Source organism: Manis javanica, chromosome 6 (genome assembly GCF_040802235.1).
Source record: "Manis javanica isolate MJ-LG chromosome 6, MJ_LKY, whole genome shotgun sequence".
Classification (NCBI taxonomy): domain Eukaryota; kingdom Metazoa; phylum Chordata; class Mammalia; order Pholidota; family Manidae; genus Manis; species Manis javanica.
Window position 1 is genome coordinate 31,325,225 of NC_133161.1, and position 21,787 is coordinate 31,347,011.

Consider the following 21,787-nt stretch of genomic DNA (forward strand, 5'->3'; position numbering starts at 1 on the left):
AATAGACCCTTGGGGAATATATATCTTTGTGTTCTGTACACCTCCATTGTAACACAAAAATAACCTCAAAAGTGTCCTAACCTGCGAAAGCAGAAACACAAAGAGAAATTTATACACCCATGTTCCTAAAAGCCTTATTCAACTTAGTTAAAAGGTAGAAGCAACCTAAGTGTCCATTGACAAGTAAATGGACAAAGTGTGGTATATACATACAGTGGAATATTATTCAGCCTTAAAAAGGAAGAAAATTCTGACATATGTTACAACATGACAAATCTTCAAGACATTATGGTAAGTGAAATAAGCCAGTCACAAAAGGGCAAATACTATATGATTCAACTCATATGAGGTACTTATAGTAGGATAATTCATAGAGACAAAAAGTAGAATGGTGGTTACCAGGGGCTGGGGAGGGGGAGGAATTGGGAATTTTTCTTTAATGGCTGCAGAGTTTCAGTTTACAAGATGAAAAATGTTCTGAGGAGGGATGGTAATGATGATTGTACAACTATGCGAACCTACCTAAGGCCACTGAATTGTACAGTTGAAAATGGTTTAAATGGTCAATTTTAGGTTATATACACTTTACCACAATTTTAATAAAGAAATCATTTTAAAGAGTGTCATCATTCATGTGGGATCCTCAAGAAGCATACCTAAAGGTAAGATTCATGTTTTGTGTTATATGATCCTTAGAGACCAAAGTAAGAAGTCAATGAGACACAATTAATGAACACATCTGAAAACAGCTGAGTTTCACATAAATGTATGGATTTATTGACACGTGATACTGTCTTACAGTAATAAATAGAATTCAATCTTAAGGGTTAGTTTGGAGTTGGCGCTGTGTCCTTGATAGTAGCAGTCAGATTTCGTGGTACCATTTCTTTTAGAACAGCATCTAAGAGGGTACCTGTGCACCTGCTGGGAACCATACAGGTGTGTGCAACATTTGTGTGAGCCCCAGTGCTTCTCTCCACACTACTAAGGTAATCCACAGGGCCTGGCCAATATCCCCCAAAGGTTTTGTTTTCCCTCATTTTAACATAATGTATCATAAAAATAGCTAGTGCCATAAAAAGTCAACATTTCAAATATAAAAATCCTTTTATACAAATATAATTCATAATATAATCATTAAAATACAGCCATTTTATGAGTGTGAAACATTATTAAAATAAATAACATTTCCTAGAGAAAATTTTATTTGCATCACAAATTTATAAAACAGAAGCATATAAAACTAATTCATGATTGACTTTTCTTCCATGTGTCTCCCTTTATCTCTCCCACTCAGTATATACAGTATGAAATACATACTAGCCTGAAAATACAAATCACCCTATATATACCTAGGTCTTTAGATTTCACATGTACCTACCTGCAGCACCACAGCCTACCTGCCTATGCACTCCCCACCTGGAGCTTCTGCGTAAGAAGGCTTCTCCTGTGCCAGTCTGCATTAAAGTACTTTCAAGCAATCCTTCAGTTCAAAGGTCTGAAGAGCTTGTTACTTTCTGGAAGCTGGGGAAAGAGGTCAACTTCTGCATCAAGGGAGCTTGTCCCCTGCTTGGGACTGTAACAGCCCTTTTCCCAGGTAAGGAATATATTCTGATTATCTGATTTTTGGTAGAGCTGAATGGTAAACCTACCCTGATCTCCAGGATCAAGAAGTTCTCTCTCCTGACTGATACCTGGATGTTGTATGTTGCAAAATTTAATGACTGTCTTGTGATTCTCATGGTATTCTAATACTTCCCTGGAAATGGGACAGTCTGAAAGCTTAACAGAACATCTACTTGTGTTTTTAAAGGTCTTGGAGAGAGTGGAGAAAAGGGGGTATAAACTTATATAAACCACTAAAATTTCCAGTTTTCATCACTTAATCATATCTATAAGTAGTATGATTACAGTTCTTCTCCAATAATACAAATTCATGTTTCCCTAAACAATAAGTTGAACAATTAAGTTGGCTGATGTTTACAGCCACCTTTCCAATTACTACCAAGGGGAAAAAGTTTTCAGCAAAATCTGCCTTGTGAACACAAGCCATAAATCTTCAAGGATTTGAAGTACCTTTCACATAATTTGACCATTGCCAGGAAGACATTTATCCAGATGCATATGAACATCCTTAATTCCTCCTACCAAAGTTTTTCCTTAAAAAAAAAAGAAACAATATCCATTCCTGTTTTCTGAGGCAGAAACTGTTTTCTCCTCCATGAATGAACATCCCATGAAAACATTTGTTCTGCTCTCTAAAGTCTTGTTTCTTGCACCTCTTCTTCCGTCTCCTCCTTCAAGGCAGCGATTTGGGACCGAGACTTCTGCTTGCTGGAGTTGCGGTGCGGGAAGAACCTCAGCCGGTCAGAGTGGCTGATGGCCTGCCGGAAGAGGCTCTTCTCGCTTAGCAGCCTCTGGATGGACTCGTACTGCCGCACTTTGTTCTCCTCTATGACCTAGGGAAGCGGCCATTAGTGAGACCTTGGACAGAAGGCAGGGTGGGCCAGGGCAACGACAGAAACTGGCAGAGGCTCAGAGGAAGATAAAAGCCAAAAAAAAACACCTCCAGAGTCTTGCAGGCTGAACAGTCAGGGACAGCTCATCTCACTGCCGAGTCCTCTTGCTTTACTGCTTTACGGAGCTTCTACCGTCTGTGAAATGAGCTATAATTTTCTACTTAGCTGGAAGACTTTTTAAAATTAGTATATTACTGAGCAGTGTGTTTCTTCAGAAAATGTTAAAGGAATTAAGGGTGCTTTGTAAGCCAGAATGATATTTGTTAGCTCCCTTATATATTACCTTAAAAATGAATTTAAGTCCACATCAATGAAAGAATTGAACCTCAACAGGGGAGCTGAAGCGTAACAATTCCAGATTGGCCAGAATGTGCCTGAGTTTAACATGCGTCTTTCACATGTCCCAGTTGAGCAAACCCAAGTCCAGAGGATAGAGGGCTTTCCCCAAGCCCTGAACTGACCCTGGCAGGATAAGAGGTTGTGGAGCTGGCCCTGTAGTTTGTCACTGGAAGCTTAGGAATAACAAGGGTAGTAACAATCCTTCAGTAAGGAAAGCCTTTACCTCCAGGAACCTCAAAAGCCTTAACAGAAATGACATGATACATCATCCTCAGAACTTCCTTGTGACTACACCCAGTGGAATTTGTAAACATCACTGGAAAGAATCTGTGACAGTTTTGAAAGCATGATGAAAAGGTGGTTGGGAGAGGCACTTACCTGAACGGCAAATAATAACTAGAAAAATAGTCTTTCAGCTATCGCACTAAAATACACATCAGATTACAAAACAATCCAAGCCAGTCCTGGACCCCACTGAAGGGAGAGTTTGCTAGTGAAAATATCAGGTCATAGTCTTTCTTATGACTTGAGCCCCAAATAAGGTCCCAAATGCATAGATGTTCCAATTTATTAGTGTAACTTAGTGATATGCTGCTATTTTAGATTTGCTGAATTCCAACCCCACCTTACAGCTCAGATCAAAGTGAGAAACTTGTGCAGCTATTTTGTGTAAAGCCTGAAGGAATTTGTACAATTGCTGTGATTTAAAGGAATTAAATCACAGAGATTGTTATCAAGAATTAAATGAGAAATGAGATCTTAAGTAGATCATAAAGCACTCACCAAAAATCGTTGGCATTCCAACATTGCTTCTATCCTGTGTTCACAGAGGATTACCGTGCAATCAGCAAATGCTTGTTTTAGGGTTCTTCGGATGACTTGATATGTTCTAGAAAGAAGAAAATACCACATACATCATAAATTAACAACAATCTGCTTTTTTCCTTGATAACATACCTATTATCTTAATATATACCTATTGTTCTATTAATTTAGTTCTTATATCACCTATTTTTCTTTATATACTTCAACATAATGTTGATACAGAGTCAACTATAATCAGCTTTCACCCATGGGGTGGAATCCAGGGTTCCATAAATAAATAGGACAACAATTTTGAAGAGAATTTCACAAGTAAGTACATTTTTTCATTATGTAGAACCATCAGTAGTTCTTTTGTACTATAAATATTTCCTATTGTATAAACGGTGTAAAAAGGAAAATCACAAGGATCAGATTATACCTACGTAACTAAATATTTCTTCGTGTGTTGACAAGGGGAAGAGTTTGTATGACATTCCAAAATTATACTCAGAAGAGAAAAAAAGGCCCTCCTACTAGGAAATAAGCACTTGTGCTTATGTCAAATAGTGACTTTTCCACTGTGCAATTATTTCATATCTAACGGCTGGTGTTCCACTTGTGTCAATATGAAGTAGGCCTCAACGATTCTGCTTTCACTGTGTTACTAAATGGTAAGAACTCTGACACTCACATTGGATCCAAATGAGCACTGGGTTCGTCAAGCAGCAAGATCTTTGCCTTGCTGAGAACGGATCTGGCCAAGCACATCAACTGCTTGTGGCCATGGCTTAGGACATATCCCCCATCCACAAGGACAAAATCAAGCTTCCCAGGAAATTGCTCTATCACTGATCTGAGTCCAACCTGCAGAAAAGAAAGAGGGAAAACACTGTTCTTAAAAAGGGTAGTCCAGGTACTACAAGGTTAAAAACATTCAAGAGGTTGACAATATGAAAAGGTACATAGGAGCTCCGAAAGTTTAAATTTCCTATCAACCCCTGATACTCCTGCTATTTGGGGCTGATTGAACAAAAGTCTATGTATGATCTTAGCAGCGCTAAAGGATCAGTCTATGACTTGTTTCAGTTCTGTACCTCATTCATCCAGGAAACTGCCAGTGAGAGCCTAGTATGTGCCAGGTACTCCACTAGGGCTGGAAGATATGATAAATGACCCCTGCAAATCTCAAGATTTAGACGTACACAAATAGTTACAACACAACTGAATACATGCCAGAAAATATAATATGTATAGAATGCAGTTATCTACTCTATCATTAACAGATATTTTATGCCACCTGCCATTCTCTACCCTGTCCTAAAGTGTGAAAGGTGGCATAAAAGCCTCAACTGGGAAGCATTTTAAAACTACATATGGCAACTTACTACTCATTTCTCCAGTTCATAAAGTAGATTTTGGGAAACTGATGAAAGTATTGGGTTAAAAACAGAGTTTAAATAGTGGCATATTACATTACAGGAGAGTTAAAGGTGTTTAGATATTGAGATAGAATATGAGAGTTGTGTCAGGGTCAATAGCTTAATTTTTTAAACTAGACAGAAAAAAGATTGGAAATGCAAATAAGATATAGAAACTCATTCTTTCAAAATAAGAAAAATCATTGAATTCTTGGCTCTTATCACCTATTTAGATAAACAGGCATTCGTGCTAATTTTTTTGCCAAGTATCGCTGAGTGTTTGAGGGCTAAGGAGACACATGGCTGATTGTCTCCTGCCCCTTGAAAGTCTGGGATTCAGTACCGGGAGGTGAGACGTAATACTAGCTGCAATATAGAATGAGATAATGGTTTTAAGAAAGACTCATGAGCTCAGCAGTGAATTCAGAGGCGGCCCACGTCACTGTGTTTGTTCAACAAATATTAACTGTGTACCCACAATACGTATTGCAGAGGACACTCCCTTCCTTGACTGGGTTCTCATTAAAGCAGTCTCACTTTGTGACATTTCATTAATTTTGAAAGGAGCTTCTGAGATGGTAGGGAATGTAAATATATTAATTAGATGAGGGAAACTACTCTGATGTGTCCCAGAAGACTGGAAACTACTTCTGGATCTGAGCACCTGAGAGTGCAAATAAAAGACCTTGAGTGGGGTTAGAGGACCTGTGTTCTTTTTTCAACTTCTGGCTTATAGGCTTCAGCCTGGGAACCTGAGACAATCTTTCCCACCACTGGCCTCCAGGGTTCTCCTTCAGTTGTTACTCAGTGTCTACCCCCTGTGTTCACCTAGAAATCTAAAAACATATGTGTGCACTTCTCACCATTGCCTCACACCACAGACTATTTTCTCCTTCTTCAAATGTCTATTCCTTGGCTTATAGGAACCACACACTCTATGACCACTTCTTCCTACCTCTGTGTGTGGGCAACTCTCCCTCTTCCATCCCTTGAATATTAGTCCCCCTTGCCCCCTCCACCCCACGACAAAATCTCTTTCTGAATCTCATTCACTCTTGGGGTATTGACTACCACCAATGGTCACTAGTGATTTTTCATATCTTTAGCTCCAGACTGAGACGTCTTCTAAGTACTTCTGAAATCCTTCTCCTACTGCTAGCCCTATTACAGTGACCCTAGTCCAGGCCATCATTCTCTCTTAAGCTTCATATTGTAAATCCCAAGTGATCAGTTCGTCAATGTACCACACAATTTGTCAATGCCCCACGGATCCTCCTACAATATAGGTGTGACCATGCCATTTCCCTGTTTTAAATCTCTTCCTGACAGAATAAAACTGAGCTCTCTCACACATACAGGCATACAGAGCATCTTGAATCAAGTCTCCTCTCTTGCTTCCAGTGGCACCAAGTAAAACTTGTGGTTCGCTGCCCAAATACCCCTTCTGAATATCCCCTGATCATCGTTTATGGCAGTCAGGCACCTAGCCATGCTGGTATTTGTGCAAAGTTCCTCAGTTAGACTGTCAGCTTCTTGAGGGGAAAGACATGTGCTCTTTTAGCGTTATGTCCACAGTGCCACTGCAGAACTCACTGTCAGCCTCAACACTTTCATTCATTTGTTCAATGACCAGGTACTGGGCTAGCAGAAAGCTGGCCAAATAAAACAAACATGGTTTTGATGAATGAATGAATGGATCCAAATTTAAGAAAGAATGAAAGGATAAAGAATAAGTGCTGGTCTTAGTTCTGCCAACATAAGGTATGATCTAAATCACTTCGCCTGTGTGTGTGCCTGCTTACTACATCTTCAAGACTCTATAAAATCCCTTAAAAAGTTAAATTATAATCAGATATTCCTTGACAGTAATAGAGATGCCAGTATTTTATTTCAAATCAATGAGCAGTATTTAAGAATATTTTTGAATCATATAAACCATCAAGAAAAGCACAGATTAGACAGATGTTAACTAGATTTATTGCGGTGATCATTCTGTAATATATACAATTATCAAATCATTATGTCATACACCTGAAACTAAAATAATGTTATGTGTCACTCACACTTCAATAAAAAAAAGAACTGATTAAAGACTGGAGCTCTGAAGTCAAACAGAAGTGGTTTTGAATTTGCATTTCACTATCTGCTGATGATGTCAGGTGTATTACTCACTTGAAAAAAATAGGGAAAACAGTAATATAAACTTCAAAAGAATGTGATGAGGATTAAATGGGATAATTTGGGGTAGGTGGCTGACAAGAACCTAATCCATAATAACTATTAGTATTGTCAGAGTCTGGGAAATCCCGAGGACGTGGGCCTGGTCACCGAAACACTACCCTGGTATGATAATAAATTTTGTAAGATTTTCCCTTCACAAGCTGTCTTGGGAAATACATTAGCAGGAAGTACTGCAATGCCAGCAGTTTACATCATACCTCTAGTACAAGGTTGAGATTTGGGTACAAATGCAGTGGCATGTATTCCTTCTTTAGATTCATGCCAATCATATACTGATTTCCCAACTCCATACTAGGAAACCTGCTTTACTCTGTTAGAGTAGCTTTGAAATAGCTTTACTGTGGTAGAGTGGTTTCTTACTTCGTACTTCCTGTGATAAAGAGCTGAGCAGAGTGTGTGTGTTTTCCCCAAATGAAACTATTTCTTTACTACAAGTAAATAATTGAGTATCTAAATATATCTCACTTTCGATATCTGGAGAGCAAAATTGTAAAAAAATGAATGACAGTGAGATAGACAATCTAGGGTGTCCTTTATAACATTTCTATCTCACTGTTTTACTCACTGTCAAGCACAGGAAAAATCATTTAAAATCATATTCACTAGAGAAAGGTCAACATAAGTTAGTAAAACTTTAAGTTTTTAAGTCAGTGACCATTTAACCAATTTATTGATTATCTGTTTTCTGCCAGATATTGTAATAGGCCTTGGAGAAAAAAAATGGGAAGATAGACTAATAATTATTGTGAAAAGATAAAAAGTTATTGTTAGCAACTCTATGTGCTGATAAGAATAGCTTAAATTAGCCTAATGATTATTTGAATGTAAATGACTGTTTAGTCATGTATTCCTTAATAGACTCTTAGTGAGAGTTTATTAAATTCTGGGTACTATAGCAGACCTGGAGATTCAAAGATGAATAACACTAGGCCTTGCCTTGAAGGAATTCATGTTTCAAATGGGGAGAAAAATAATAAATGAGAAATTACTGTTCAAAGAGATAAATGTTATGAAAAAAATACAGAAAGGGAAATTTTTATCATCTAATTTAGGAGCTTTAGAGGCAGAACTGCTATATATAAATATATACACATTCATATGTACATATATTTACATATTCCCTATATAATGTTATTTATACTATTATCACATTTTTCAGTAGATTAAAAATAAACACAAACTTTAGCTCAGCTCTGTCCAAACAAAGGTAAATTAAAAATTACTGGAATCTAAACATTTTCAATTATTTTCATCCCAGATTGGCATTGAAAATAAACAAAAGTATCAACAGTTTGTGGATATAAAGAACTTCAGGAAAAAACAATTTGCCAGCTTTATGCAGCTGGACTAATAAATCATACGTACTTCCAAACTGCTATTTACAAGGAAGAAATTTTGTTCTGTGACACATCAAACTAAAAAATATATTATAGTCTGCAAACGACCAGGTATTTGCTTCCAAAGGTGGACTTTTGCTATTGCCACACTCTGAAATGTTATTATGGAGGAAGGGTTTGCTTTTGCGACAAGGAAGCGTGAAAAGAATCAGAAAAGTGAATTGTGGTTGGGATCACTAGTCCATGAGCAGGTGTTATAAAAATAGACACTGACAAGTCTTAGAGCCACTCCTTTTGCTACTCTACAGGTTTTCCAAGGCAAATTTTCAACTTGAAGGGCACTATTTCTGCTATTTAGCTTGCTCGCCAAAATAACTTACATAATTATCAATAAGTGAAGAAGGAAACTATTTGTAAGTAACCTAAAAAGCAAACAAATACCAAAGCCTTCATTCTAAAACCAGTGATCATGCTACTTTGATAATGGATAAACTGAGGCAGCTCCCTGTGGCCAAAGAGTCATTGGACGAGAAATCAAGAGATGTCACTGTACCTGCACCCACCAATCTCAGCCAAGTCCCTCAGGTTCTCAAGGCTTAGTAAGCTCATGGTATATTTAGGCTACACCTGCTGTGTATCAGTCGCAAGGCTAGCTTTGTGATGTATACTACACACGAATCATAGAATTAAACCATTCATTTATTCAATCAATCAATATGTATTGAACACCATCCACATGCCCAACACAACTCTAAGCACTGGAAACACCACAGTGAATAGGACATCATCCCTGCCCTAAAGGAACTTAGTATGTGGGGAACATGGAAAAGTTAAGAGGTAAACCTCCATCCCATGTGAAGACTGGTATGAGAGGTGTGGGGTACACCTGGAGGGGTGGGGCTAGTCTCTGATATCTGGAGCTCAGGACAAGTTTCTGGAAAGAAACAATGTGTTTGGGGGGCCTGAGTGATGAGTAGGAGCAGGCAGCAAAGGGCTGGCAGGCTTTCCCAGGTATAGAGAACAGCATGTGAAAAAGTCTCTGGAGAACAGATAGCACATGGTGCTTTGGGGAAACCAAATAAATTCAGTGTAGCAAGATCATGTAAGCAGGTGCGGATGGGATAGAGTTCAGAGAGGCAGGCAAAGACCAAATCATGAAGGACCTGTGAGCCACCTTAAGTAGGGTGGACTTTGTCTGAAGGGCAATAAGAAGCCACAGGAAGGGGAGAGAGGAGTGATCAGATACAGGGTTTAGAAAGAGCACCAGAAATGCAAAGAGCAGAGAGCACTGTAGCCAGCTGATGAGAGGATGACCCCTTAGAAGCCTATTTCAAAAATCCACATGACAGCAGTGTTGACATCCGGCAACAGAAGAAACGAATACATTCTAGATACTGCAGGGGACAACACTGATGAGACTTGGAATGTGGAAACTGGTGGAAAGTCAGGAGTCAAGGATGAGTCCCAGGAAGTGGCTCTGGGTGAATAGAAGGCAGTGGTGCCATTTGCCAGAGTAGGAACACAGGACAGGTGTGCAGGTGGGCAGAGAAGCAGCTCACTGTGGATAAGGTGCTTGTCATGCTGAGATGTCAGTAGGGAGCTCTGGGAACCAGCGATCTGGGAGTCACCAGCATAGAGGGAGTAGTTAAAGCCAGCAGATGCATGGAATTTCCCAGGAAGAATTAGTAAAATAGAACAAGAATTAGGATTCTGTCAAACAACATTTAAGAGATGGTCAGGTGAAGACCAGATGGGAACATGATTATAATACTAACATTTACTTAGTATCCACTATTTGCCAGGCATTGGGCTTGCCCATTATACCCATAAGCCTGAAAAGTTTTAGGTCTTAGAGAGAAACTCTCTTTCTGTCCCGTGAACTTGCTTGAAATTCACTCATAGGGTGACAAGGCACTGGGGTGCAAAGGTGAAGGTGTGGGCCTAGGGCAAAGGAAAGGAAACTCTTCAGGCCATCATTACTTCTAAGCCCTAGGGCTGGAAATGAGGTGTGATCATCATGGCTTTACAAAATCTAGTCCAGATCTGTGAGGCTAAGGTTGCACACTGGAGGACGGGGCCAAATCCAAGGCAGAATAAAGTGTTTCTTGGCCTGGCATTGTCATCATATGTGCTTTTGATTTTCATTTGGTGGAGCAGAGAATTATGGAGGAAGTGCTGTCAGGACAGCATTCAGGGATTTGGCTATCTGCCGGCACTCAGTCCATTCTCCACAAGTCACACCAAGGTCACAGAGAGGACTAGGCAAGGTGATGTACATTCGTGATTTGCACCAGACAGTCCTGGTTTACACCCTTTGTCCCAGTATCCTGTCTAGATTTCAAACTGACACACCCCAAAATGTTCCTGTTTAGATAAATTATATGATCAAGCACATAGGACTAAAGCCCACATCTTGTAACTTTTAAACCAATGTCTTTCTGCTTCTGTTGCTTACTTGTATGCCATTTGGGGGCTTCCTCAATAAAAACATATCAATACTACTCAAAGCACATGACATTAGTGTCAGGACAGTGTCATCATCTGTTTACTAATAGCAAATTATTAAAAGATGAGTAAAAATATATAACTAAATATGAGTTGATCAAATGAAAAACTAGACAGATAGAACTTTTGCCCTACATTGGTATTTAAAGTCTTAACCATGTCTTCTAAAATTTCAGGTTATTTTTATGATCTTGATTTCCTGTAAATTTTATTGTGACTTGGCAATACTCACAGATTTTTATAAAGTCTAATGTTTTCCTTCCCAAGTCTCTCTCCCACCACATTGTGTTCCTATAGTTCATTCTCTGAAGTCACATCAAAGATCTTAATATGTGTCACTTGCAACTTAGTTAATGTTTTCTTTAAAATCCCTGTTTGTTGGGTAATAAGGAAACTTTGATAATGAAAACGGTTAGTGTAAGTGTGTTTTATGAGGGAAATGTTAAGGTTGGGCACTCAATGGGTAAGTGTTTAACACTCACAGGCATTTCAAAGCTCCTGGCAAGACCCACTCTGAAAGGAGGCAGAAGAGAAAAGAACATTTGGTTTAAGTGGAATTGGCTACAAGAAGGACCAAAAATGTGGAAAATGACAGAGGCAGAAAAGGCTGCTTTTGAAGAAGACCTTTAACACTCTAGGTCCCATAACTGTAATCTGCCACCATCCAGAGCTTTGGACTTAAGCCTCAAGTTTACTGAAATAGAACAATTTAAATTCCCCTTTTCTTTAAATATAATGCTTGTATTTCAAGAATGATCAGTTTATATCTTCAGTGTTCTGTTAAAGGAACCAAGAATTTCACTCTAGATCTCCACCATCCTTACATTCCTCCATAAATGCCTTCAATTATGATGAACCACCTGTTGGATAACTACAGGGTATTTTAGTAATTTTGATTCCATTTAATCCATATCTTTCCTTTATGGTATCCTAATGACTTCAAGGGATGGAGTATGCCACATCTAGGCAGTGTGACATTTTGCCTAGAAGTGCTCATAGCCATATCCTGTAAAGGAAGTTGACTACTGGTGACTTCCAGAGAAGACTGTAGCCATTTGCAGGTGCTCTAGAATGATCATACTTTTGTGCTAAACCCTGCTTCCCAGAGAAGTATATCAAGTCAAACCAAAGCTTCCTTCCTGAGCTGGTAAGGCTCCAGAACCCAGACAAGGAGTAGATGAGGAGGTTGTAAAGACGATGCTTTGTGTCAGGAATAATCCTGGTGCACTGTAGGTGCCTGGGTCTCTCCCTAGTTCATGTCTCATTGATGTGCACTGGTAAGAAGAAGTCCAAAGTAATTTGTCCAGGCTTTCTCAGGGGCCTGATAGCTGGAGACTTACCACTGAGGAGAGTGCTAGGTCTAATCCAAAGTACTGGGTGCCCCAGGTATACTAGCGTTCTCCACTTTATAGTCATACACACACACACATACAAAGTGTGTTAAATTATCTCAGCCATGACAACCGCTCTGTGTGTATGAGATACCCTTTTCAAAATTAGTTTAGTGCTCTTACCTCATCTGCAACTGTCCATATTTCTTGATCATTCCACTGTCCATAGGGATCCAAGTTTTTTCTGAATGTTCCAGAAAAGATAAATACTTTCTATAGCAATAAAAAGAGGAAAGCATGAATAACCTAAACATCTTTGTATTATTATTGTGAAATTATTATGAAATATTTCAAACAGAAAAATCATTTTAAAATAACAAACATTTACATACTTACCTTCCATTTTTAAAAATTTTAAATTTATCATATTTGCTTTGTACCTTTTTTAAATAAATAAAATATCATAGTTATATTTGAAGTCCCTTGTGAGCAGTTATCTAATCCCAATGTCCTTAGGATAAAGAAATTGAAATCAGTGTAAGTTGTGAGAAAATTAAACATTTTTTTATTCCTACCAATATTCTTTATTGTAAGCTAATAAAATGTAAAATTAGGAAGCTAAAAATTATGTTTATGAGTTTTAGCTAACTTGTTAGAACAAATTCCTATTTTGTGCATGTACTTTCTTTGGATTTCTTTTGTAAACCTAACTTTCTAAGAGATCTTGAAATTGTTTGAGTTTACAGACACTTATTTAAACACACATGTTCATCTGGTCTATAAACCAAGGCACACCTCTACTTATACAACCAGACAGGCACAGAAGAGGTCCATCGCTTAGAAATCAGTGAAAGAGCGGAAATCAAATATTTGTTTAACTGAATGCATGTTACAGAAGGGAAGGGAGGCAGAGGGGATGGATCCTGCTGAGGTGACAATCTAATTACCTGTAGAAGCATTGCACAACTATCACCCAGGACACGCTACTTGCCACATCACTGATTCTTTTGTCTCCCTATAGGACTAAAAAAAAGTTTAAAGCTTTAAAATGAAAATCACTGTCTCACCAGGAAAGTGCTGACACAACGATAACAATATTTGATTCTTTATACATAGGAGTGAACTGAAAGTACTTTTGATGTTAATATTCAGAATAATTTTTTCTTTGTTTTTCTTTTGCCTTTGATTAATAACATCCAGTAAGGAGGCTTAAGAACTAAATTTTCTGAAGCTTTAGTTTTCACAAATTTCCTTAGATAGAGAATGCTCAGTGCCCATCTGATCTGCAAGGGATGACTGCACAGGCAAGGCTGCCCCAGATTAATGGTGTCTGTGGCTCTTGGGCAGAACAAGAGTACCCTCACCGTGGCAGCCACGTTCAAGGAGACTCACATTAGATAACTCATTCCCCAGGGCATAATTTATGGCTTAAAGAACAAAATTGTTGCCAAATATCTCAAGAACCCCTTAGAGAGGGCAATAAGACTTAATGCTGATACTTCTTAACCTATATCAAAATTTTCCTAAGGGGCACTTACATTACTTTACACAAGTGGATAAAAGAGATGGATGTATGACTCACAAGATCATAAGATATGATGGACATATTTGTGCATCCCCTTCCAAATTTCTAAGCAAATGAAAGTAATGTCCAAATGAGGTAAAAAGAGCAGACAAAGGGCATTATCAGAGATACTGATAATAAAGACAATTGCCTAACAAAGTTCAAGGCTGATGAACAATTTTGAGTGTTGGCAATGGAACTGCCGAAGCCAGTAGGGCTCTGACCATAAGCCTCGTCGTCTCCTCTTCATTCCCTCAGAGCTAACGGTGAAGTGGAACAAATAAAAGAAGGCTCCACCTTGAAGCATACACAATACCCTGTTTTCCAAGCTGCTGCATTCTGCAAGATTGCTTTCCAACTGCAGGAGGGAAGAACATACACACAAAACTGCAGAAACCTGCCAAAACTAACAGTGTCTTGTGATCCCATAGCTGATGTCTTGGGATCACTATGAGGGAGAAGAAAGTTTCTTGTTCCAAGGTACTGTTTCAGGTGTCTGGAAACAAGTGACTAACCGACCCAGAGATCTCTGACACTTCAGTGTGGGAGATTTGTGGAAACTATGCCCTTGGAAGGTCAGAAGGATGGAAGGAAGAAAAAGCAAACAAAAATAGTTCTTCTTGATTTTAAATTCCTTTGTCCTTCTTTTTAAGCCCCAGAAAAAGGGGAAAAATGCTTAATTTGAACTTTCAAAGTAAAGTTAGGGATATAAAAGCATCTCTTAGTTTGGATGTTTAAAAAGGTATGAGGAGTTTGCATCCTCTCTCTATCTTGGTCATTCACTTAATGTTTTCAAGTTGTTACTGTAGAAGAAATAGTACATTCTCTATAGACATCCTTGTGAAACTAGGAAATGGTTCCAGAAACCAGGGCTATAAACATGTAGAATGAGAAGCAACTACATTAGCAGCAAGGTCATGTATTTTTTAAGGCATATCTCAAAGTATTTCCTATTTAATTTACATAAAGCTTGAAGCCACAGAAGAAGGAAAATGAAATAAAGGGAAGTTTGGAAGATTCACTTTGGCAGAAAAGCAAAATACAGAATTCTTGTAACTCTGGCCCACTCAGTTTTCATCCAGGTCTTGCCTGTTTAGGTTCCTAAGTAGAACACAGGATACAACAAAAATCTATCACATGGCAGATAACCTTAAGCATTCCCAGTGAAATTCTTTAGAGCTTTGCTTATTCTAATGGACAGATTTGTGCAAATAAGAACAAACAACAACAAAAAATTCAAAAACTTCACTTATTGCAGTTAAAAATAGGAAGAAGACTTAGAGTCAACTGAACAGCAATGCTTCTCAGACAACCAGATTCTATTCCAAGTTCTTCAACATTATTGACTTGCCTAATGCAATCACCTCGGGATACCCATGTATTCTCAATGTTTCTTTATCTTTAGACCATCTGCCAAACCTTTTTTTCTTTCTGAAGAAACAATCTGTTTTTCAAAAGTTCAACCAGGATTAAGCTTCTGGCAATATGGCAAGTCTAGACACATGAAGTTAAAGCATCAGTCTAGCAGTTACAATATTTAGTGCCTCATTAGTTGAAAGGAGCAAATGCTCCACAAAGGTAATTTATCAAGAAATAAAAGCTTTCTCACAGGCTAGATTCATATCAATCTATCTGGAGATGCTCCTGGCATTTTAGTTTTGCGTGAAAATTGTTGAAACTGTGGTAGTGGAATAGCTTCAGTGCCCATTAGTACAAAGGAGGCAAAATAGTAATTAAAACAGTGAATAAACCCATGGGGATGAAAGGGAATACCAGCATAAATACAACACATAGCTTTCAGATTTGGTTCCAGTAAAGACACCCCTTGGTTTCCACTGCGATCATTTAAAACAGGAACTATTGCTATTTTTCTCAAATAAGAAGTCCTCCTGCATGATACCACTGAAAGAATGAATACTGCTAAGCTAGTGAGGCCAGAGATCCCTTGTGACCCAAATCAAAGACTGACATTCAAAAAAAATTAGCTACAGATTAATCTGACATGGTTCATTCCATCCAAAGAACAAAAAACACATTATACTTTCTATTCTAAATTCCACTACCTCATCCTTCCAAGTGTTTATTTCAGTGGCATCTTTAATATCTCAGCCTGTTTGATTACCAACTTGGAACTCAGACCACTGAAGCAGGAAAAAAAAAGCTACTAAAAACAAAAGCCCCATGCTCCCACTGTGGACTGTGGCCTCCAGGGAAGGCTATCAAAACCATTAATATTTCAGTAACTGCATGTTAAAGGGATTCCAAGCTTTTAAAGTTGGGTTTTTTTCCCCCTCTTTGAAAAGACAACATTGCAGACAGCAATAAATAAAAAAAAATATTTTGCAGGGAAATGTGAATTTCTTGAATTCAAGTGTCAAATAATGGTTTAAAAAAATAGCATTTAGTCACTTTCTTTTTTCTGGCTCTGTCTTTTTGGCTTACCTGAGGGATGACTCCAAAGGCTTTCCTCCACTCTTGCAAAGTTATTGAATCCCAAGACACCCCATCTACTTGGATTTCTCCTTCAGTGTTCAACAGTCTCAACAAGGCTGATAACAAAGTACTCTTCCCTGATCCCGTTCTTCCCAAGAGGCCGACCTAGAATACAAAGTGAAGGAATTACTCCCATGAAGTACAGATGCCATACCATAACTTTAATCTGGTGCATTTATAACACTGGAACTGTTTTTTTATTGTTATTGTTGGTTATTTAAATCATCACCACAGGAAGATTTCCACTTATTTATTCCAACCTTTCTGTATACTCCCAATTCTGACCAATATTGATCTGGGGCAGAGCAATTCTGGAAGTGAATAGAAACTGGCCATAAGGAATTGAATACCTGATGCTGGCTTCATTTATCACTGACATTTACTAATGGCAAAAAAGTTTAAAAATGCCCATGTTTGCATCAGGAAAAACAAAGATACAATGTCTTAATCACATCACTTCTAAGGATGAGCTCAAGCCAGAAGCAGAGACCTATAGCTTGATTTAGCTCCAAACATGAATATGAACTTGATAATTAATGAATCTGAAAACAGTTCTAATATTTAGATACTGTCCGTAATAAATTAAGCAAGCATTCAGTTTAGGCCTGACATAAACAAGAGTTACTTCAGTAAGCTATATATTCCCAGAGAAGACAGTTTGGGCCTTGCCACCCCTCAGTGGTTAAGCACTTGAACAGTTGACAAATCAAATTCTTACATCCACCCAGATTGGCAGAAAGAGAATTTAGGGGAGCAGAAAGGATATTAAAGAAAAGAAAAATATAGTCTTGTTACTTAAAGACTAAGATCATAGCATGGGAGTGAGAATGCCATGGATTGCAAGGAGGGATCAGGTGGTTCACAGGGAACCCCACCTCTGTGTTCTAGGTCAGCTCAGATCCAGCACTTGGAGGAAGATGCTTTGAGGGGGATAGAACATTCCTGCAGTCCTTAACTGAACACTGCATAAACTGTCCGAGATGTAGTGATACTGAGCAAACATTCATTCCCTTCCCCTTACATTATTCCTGTTTTTTAAACATTGAGCCTTTTTTCTATGTAGAACTGAGCAAATGGTTTTTTAGAATAGGGCTTTTCACAATATTTGTGGTAAAGGAGAGTTCTGTTTTTTTATAGTTTCTAATCTACTGCAAATCAGTACTCTAAGAAAACAGATAAAAATGAATTTCTAAATGCTTTCTCTCAACTTCTATGTTTATCACAGACCAGTGATAGCTTATAAACCAGAACCAGTTCCTGGGCCATAACAAATGCTCAAGTGCATGTAGAAACCCACAATAATAACTTATTGAACACTTATTAAGAACCCAGTAATAAACTAGGTGTTTGGGATAAGCTAGTAAACAGTAATGACGCACTGTTTTTCTTTCACAGTTCTATAATTGGACTTTTATAAATGTTTCAATTATCTTTTATAAAATGTGTTTTGCCGTCCAGATCCCAATATCATTACCCAAGGTTCTAAGTACTAGGATAAATGACCATGTTCCTTTTCTTCATGAAGCAAATACTAAAATTTTTAAGGAACTCATTTTTCATTTTGGGATAAGACCAAATTAGAAGTAGTCTATAAATCTTTTGTTTAGTTTTAAAGTTTTTAGCTATTTCCCTGGTTTCCTTATATTATTGAACTGCTAATATTGCATTATGTCGGACATGTTTTTCAATAGCAAGGAATCTTACTGGTTTGTGCCTAACAAAGTCTTCTTGTTGTTTATATAATTGGCACATAATAATTCTTTTCCGGGGTTTGTTTTTCCAGACTTCTTAGTGATCTGTTGAATTAGGCCACAGTACTTCCTGCAAATAAGCTTAAGGTGTATTCTAACTCCAAGTCAGTGTTTTCTAATAACTTCAATGTACCTCCTCTCTGAGAATTATGAATCAAGATAAACCAAAATATTATGTGGAGAGTTAAACAGTGCTGAGTTTGGTGTGAGTTGTATTGCACTGCACCATGAATAGAACAGTTTCAGTACATTCTTTTCAGAGGGCCTGATTCACCATTTTAATACTGAAACAGACTGAAACCTGCCATAAAATTATTTTTCATGTCCTTCTGGTCTACAGAAATCAAAATGCCAATCAAATGAAATTTAGACCCCAAAGTGATAATGGTGTCTTTTGCATGTTGGCATCTGTTTATTAGTAATAAAACATAATTCTTAACATTAGAAGTTCTGAAGAACATGTTCCTTATAAACCCAGTGCAAGTGACTGAATGATTCTGCTACTTCACAGCAATTTTTATCAGAAGAGAATGCCATATGTGTTCAACAAATCAAATAAATCTAGGTACTTGTGCTATGCTCTAAATCCTTGATATTTGCATTGTTTCTGGCATCTCAGCATTCTGGGGAGACTACATATGGAGAAAGCAGTTAAGCTCATGCAAAAGAACAGATCATGAAATACTATTACTATTAAATATCTATTTAATTAAAGGACTATCCAAAACTGTGATATATACAATACACTGTCTGAGGCATTTTGATAAATTCAGGTTTATCATGAAGGATCTGATTCCAAATAACAATTTCAGCCTGCATTTTGAGAAGGAAAACAAAAGGATAAAAGGAGGAGATATTCTAAATTAAAAGTTAGGCAAAAAAAAAAAAAAATTAAAACTTCTTAAGAAAAGAATGATTTGAGGTTGAAAACAAAAACAAATTTTTTAAAGTAAAAGCTGTGAAATACTTGCTATATTTCTCATGCATTGAAAATAAAATTTAAAGCACAGCTTCCATGAAGTAAAGACCTAAATTAAGAGCAAAGGAAGTAAAAGGACTTCTCTTCTCCTAAAATAATTGCTATGGGCAAAGTGTTTTAATATAAAGATCAAACAACTTTTCTGCATAAAATAGTTTTTTTCATCTTTTCACCATGCTATGAACTGAATATTTGTGTCTCCCCAAATTCATATATTGAAATCTTAACTCCCAACATGATGGTATTAGGAGGTGGGGACTTTGGGAGGTAATTAGGTCAGGAGGGTGCAGCCTTCATTAATGGGATTAGTGTCCTTCTAAGAGGCCCCAGAAAAGTCTCTCATACCTTCTACCACTGAGATTACAGTGAGAAGACAGACATCTATGAGGAAGTGGGCTCTCAATAGACACTGACTTTGCCAGCACTGTGATCTTGGACTTCCCAGCCTCCAGAATTGTGAGAAATACATTTTTGTTGTTTATAAACCACTCAGCCTCTAATATTTGTTACAGCAGCCTGAATGGACTCGGACACACCAGATAACCTACAATACTGAAATTCATTAAAAACGAAATAAGAAATGCCCACATAAGTCATTTCAAATGTTTTCCTTTTTTTCAAGAAGATGAATTTGACCACATCTGAGTTTGCATGATTTTTGGATATTCAAAATAGTAGAGAAAATTTGAGTCTACTTCTTAATTCAACATGCAAGAAATATGTGTGGGGCATCTTGTTTTAATGTGTAAGATGCTTTTGTAGGTATTAAAGGCAAGGCAGTAGAAATGACCTATTTAAGAGAGCTGTTCAGAGTAACATATTAATAATTAATTCCTACTTCTAACCAATCATATGACCTAGTAGTAGGTATAAGTCATTTATTCATTCATGCTTTAATGTCCAGTAAGCTAGTTAATGTGCTAAGCAAAGGGATAAAAAGATGAAAATAGGACTTCCAGTTTGGGGTCTGACATACAGGTAACTTGGATGTCATCACTCTGTCCTAACAAGAGGTAAGAAGGTGAGCAAACTGAAAAATAAAAAAACCTTCTTAGATCTGTCAGAGAATTAAGTCAAGGGGCAAACCACCACTACCATAAAAGGGGAAACAAGTAAGTGGATATAGAAACTCACAACTTATGGGAGCAGAAACCCAGGATAAGAAACCTCTGTGGAAACAAGAACCAGGGTAAGAAACCTAAATTCTAACTGATAAATTACTGAAGGCAATTTTAGTGGACAAGTTTGAGTGTAAAAAACCCCAGGGCAAGACACACACTTTTGTAAGTATTACTTTCCAGGTTCATCATCTCACAGTAAAGAACACAGAAAAATACCGCGATGCATTCAGCAGGAGGAGGGGGAAAGCGACAATTTTCCAGAGCATTCCGTGCTTCATAAGGCCTCCCTCAAGAGAAACTATTTTACCAGAGCCTAATCCAGTAGGGTTTTGATTAGAACCTAACTGATTTATGAAAGGAAAATACGCAACTCCAGCTCACACCAGCCATCCTGTTGCACCTTAGGGGGAGACAAATCTGAAAAACACTTGGTGAAGTTCACCACTCGAGGGCACAGGTTCACTAAAAGACTGACACCTAATCGTAGATTTGAAGAACACTTCCCTTAAACTTGAATCCATGACACTGACTTATAGTTGCCTTAAACAATTGAGGATGTATAATGTGAACAACTTCAGTTCCCCAACTCTTTGCTCAGCGGTACTCTTTAAATCCACTTACCTCCTTTCCTTCTGTCCATAACTCCCCCAACACACACCCCAAACAAAAACCATACCCCTCTTCAGTATAAAGGCAAACCTCTCCTTGGAGCATCGTCTTAGATGCTCTTGCTACCTCTTTCCCACCACCAGTGCTGGTGCTGTACAGACCTCTCGTTTCAGTACTCACCCATCCCCTAACCTTTGTAGCTGAACTTCTATCCTCACTCCTCCACACTTAGTGGCTCTTTTCAACTGGGGCTCTTAATACTTGGATTGGGCATGCATTAGCAACACCTGGAAAGTGTGATAAAAACAGACCTCCACCCTCAGGGTTTTTATTCATAAGGTTGGGTGGGGCTCAAGAGTATGCATTCCTACAAATTCTCGAGTGATGCAGATGATATTGGGGTGGCCCAGGGAACCACACCTTGGGAACCACCCCTCTTGGAGATGACCAAAGGCCACTTAGCAGCAGAACTGATCAGGATTCTCTGAGTCTTCACCTTCCTGCTTTGGCTCTCAAGATCCATCATCGCCACCCTCTTGCTCCAGTCCTATCTCCCCTCACATCCATTATGACTCCCCTGATCTGACTGAACCAGTCACTGTTTTGGGGACATGTCCCGCATCTTGTGTTATTCCCTCTGCCCATCGCACCTTTCTTCACCCACCTTTACTTGCTCAAATATACAGTTCAAGTCTCCAAGTCTCACTCTAAAGACCACTTCCTGTGGAAAACCTGCTCTGAATAGCCCATTTTCTAGCCAGCTTATATTAGCTGCT

At 38.2% G+C, this 21,787-nt stretch overlaps 1 protein-coding gene across 4 annotated transcripts in view; it reads right to left on the reverse strand.

Annotated features, from left to right (window-relative positions):
* Positions 1-750: 750 nt before the first annotated feature.
* Positions 751-21,787, reverse strand: part of CFTR (CF transmembrane conductance regulator) — a 170,763-nt gene continuing 149,726 nt past the window's right edge. For all 4 annotated transcript variants that reach the window (XM_073238544.1, XM_073238547.1, XM_073238545.1 and 1 more), the window contains 5 exons: positions 16,501-16,656; positions 12,678-12,767; positions 4,354-4,526; positions 3,642-3,747; positions 751-2,459 (listed from right to left, as the gene is read on the reverse strand). In XM_073238544.1, the coding sequence (XP_073094645.1) occupies positions 2,259-2,459; positions 3,642-3,747; positions 4,354-4,526; positions 12,678-12,767; positions 16,501-16,656 (726 nt within the window). In that variant the 3' untranslated portion in view covers positions 751-2,258. The remainder of the gene's footprint in view (positions 2,460-3,641; positions 3,748-4,353; positions 4,527-12,677; positions 12,768-16,500; positions 16,657-21,787) is intronic.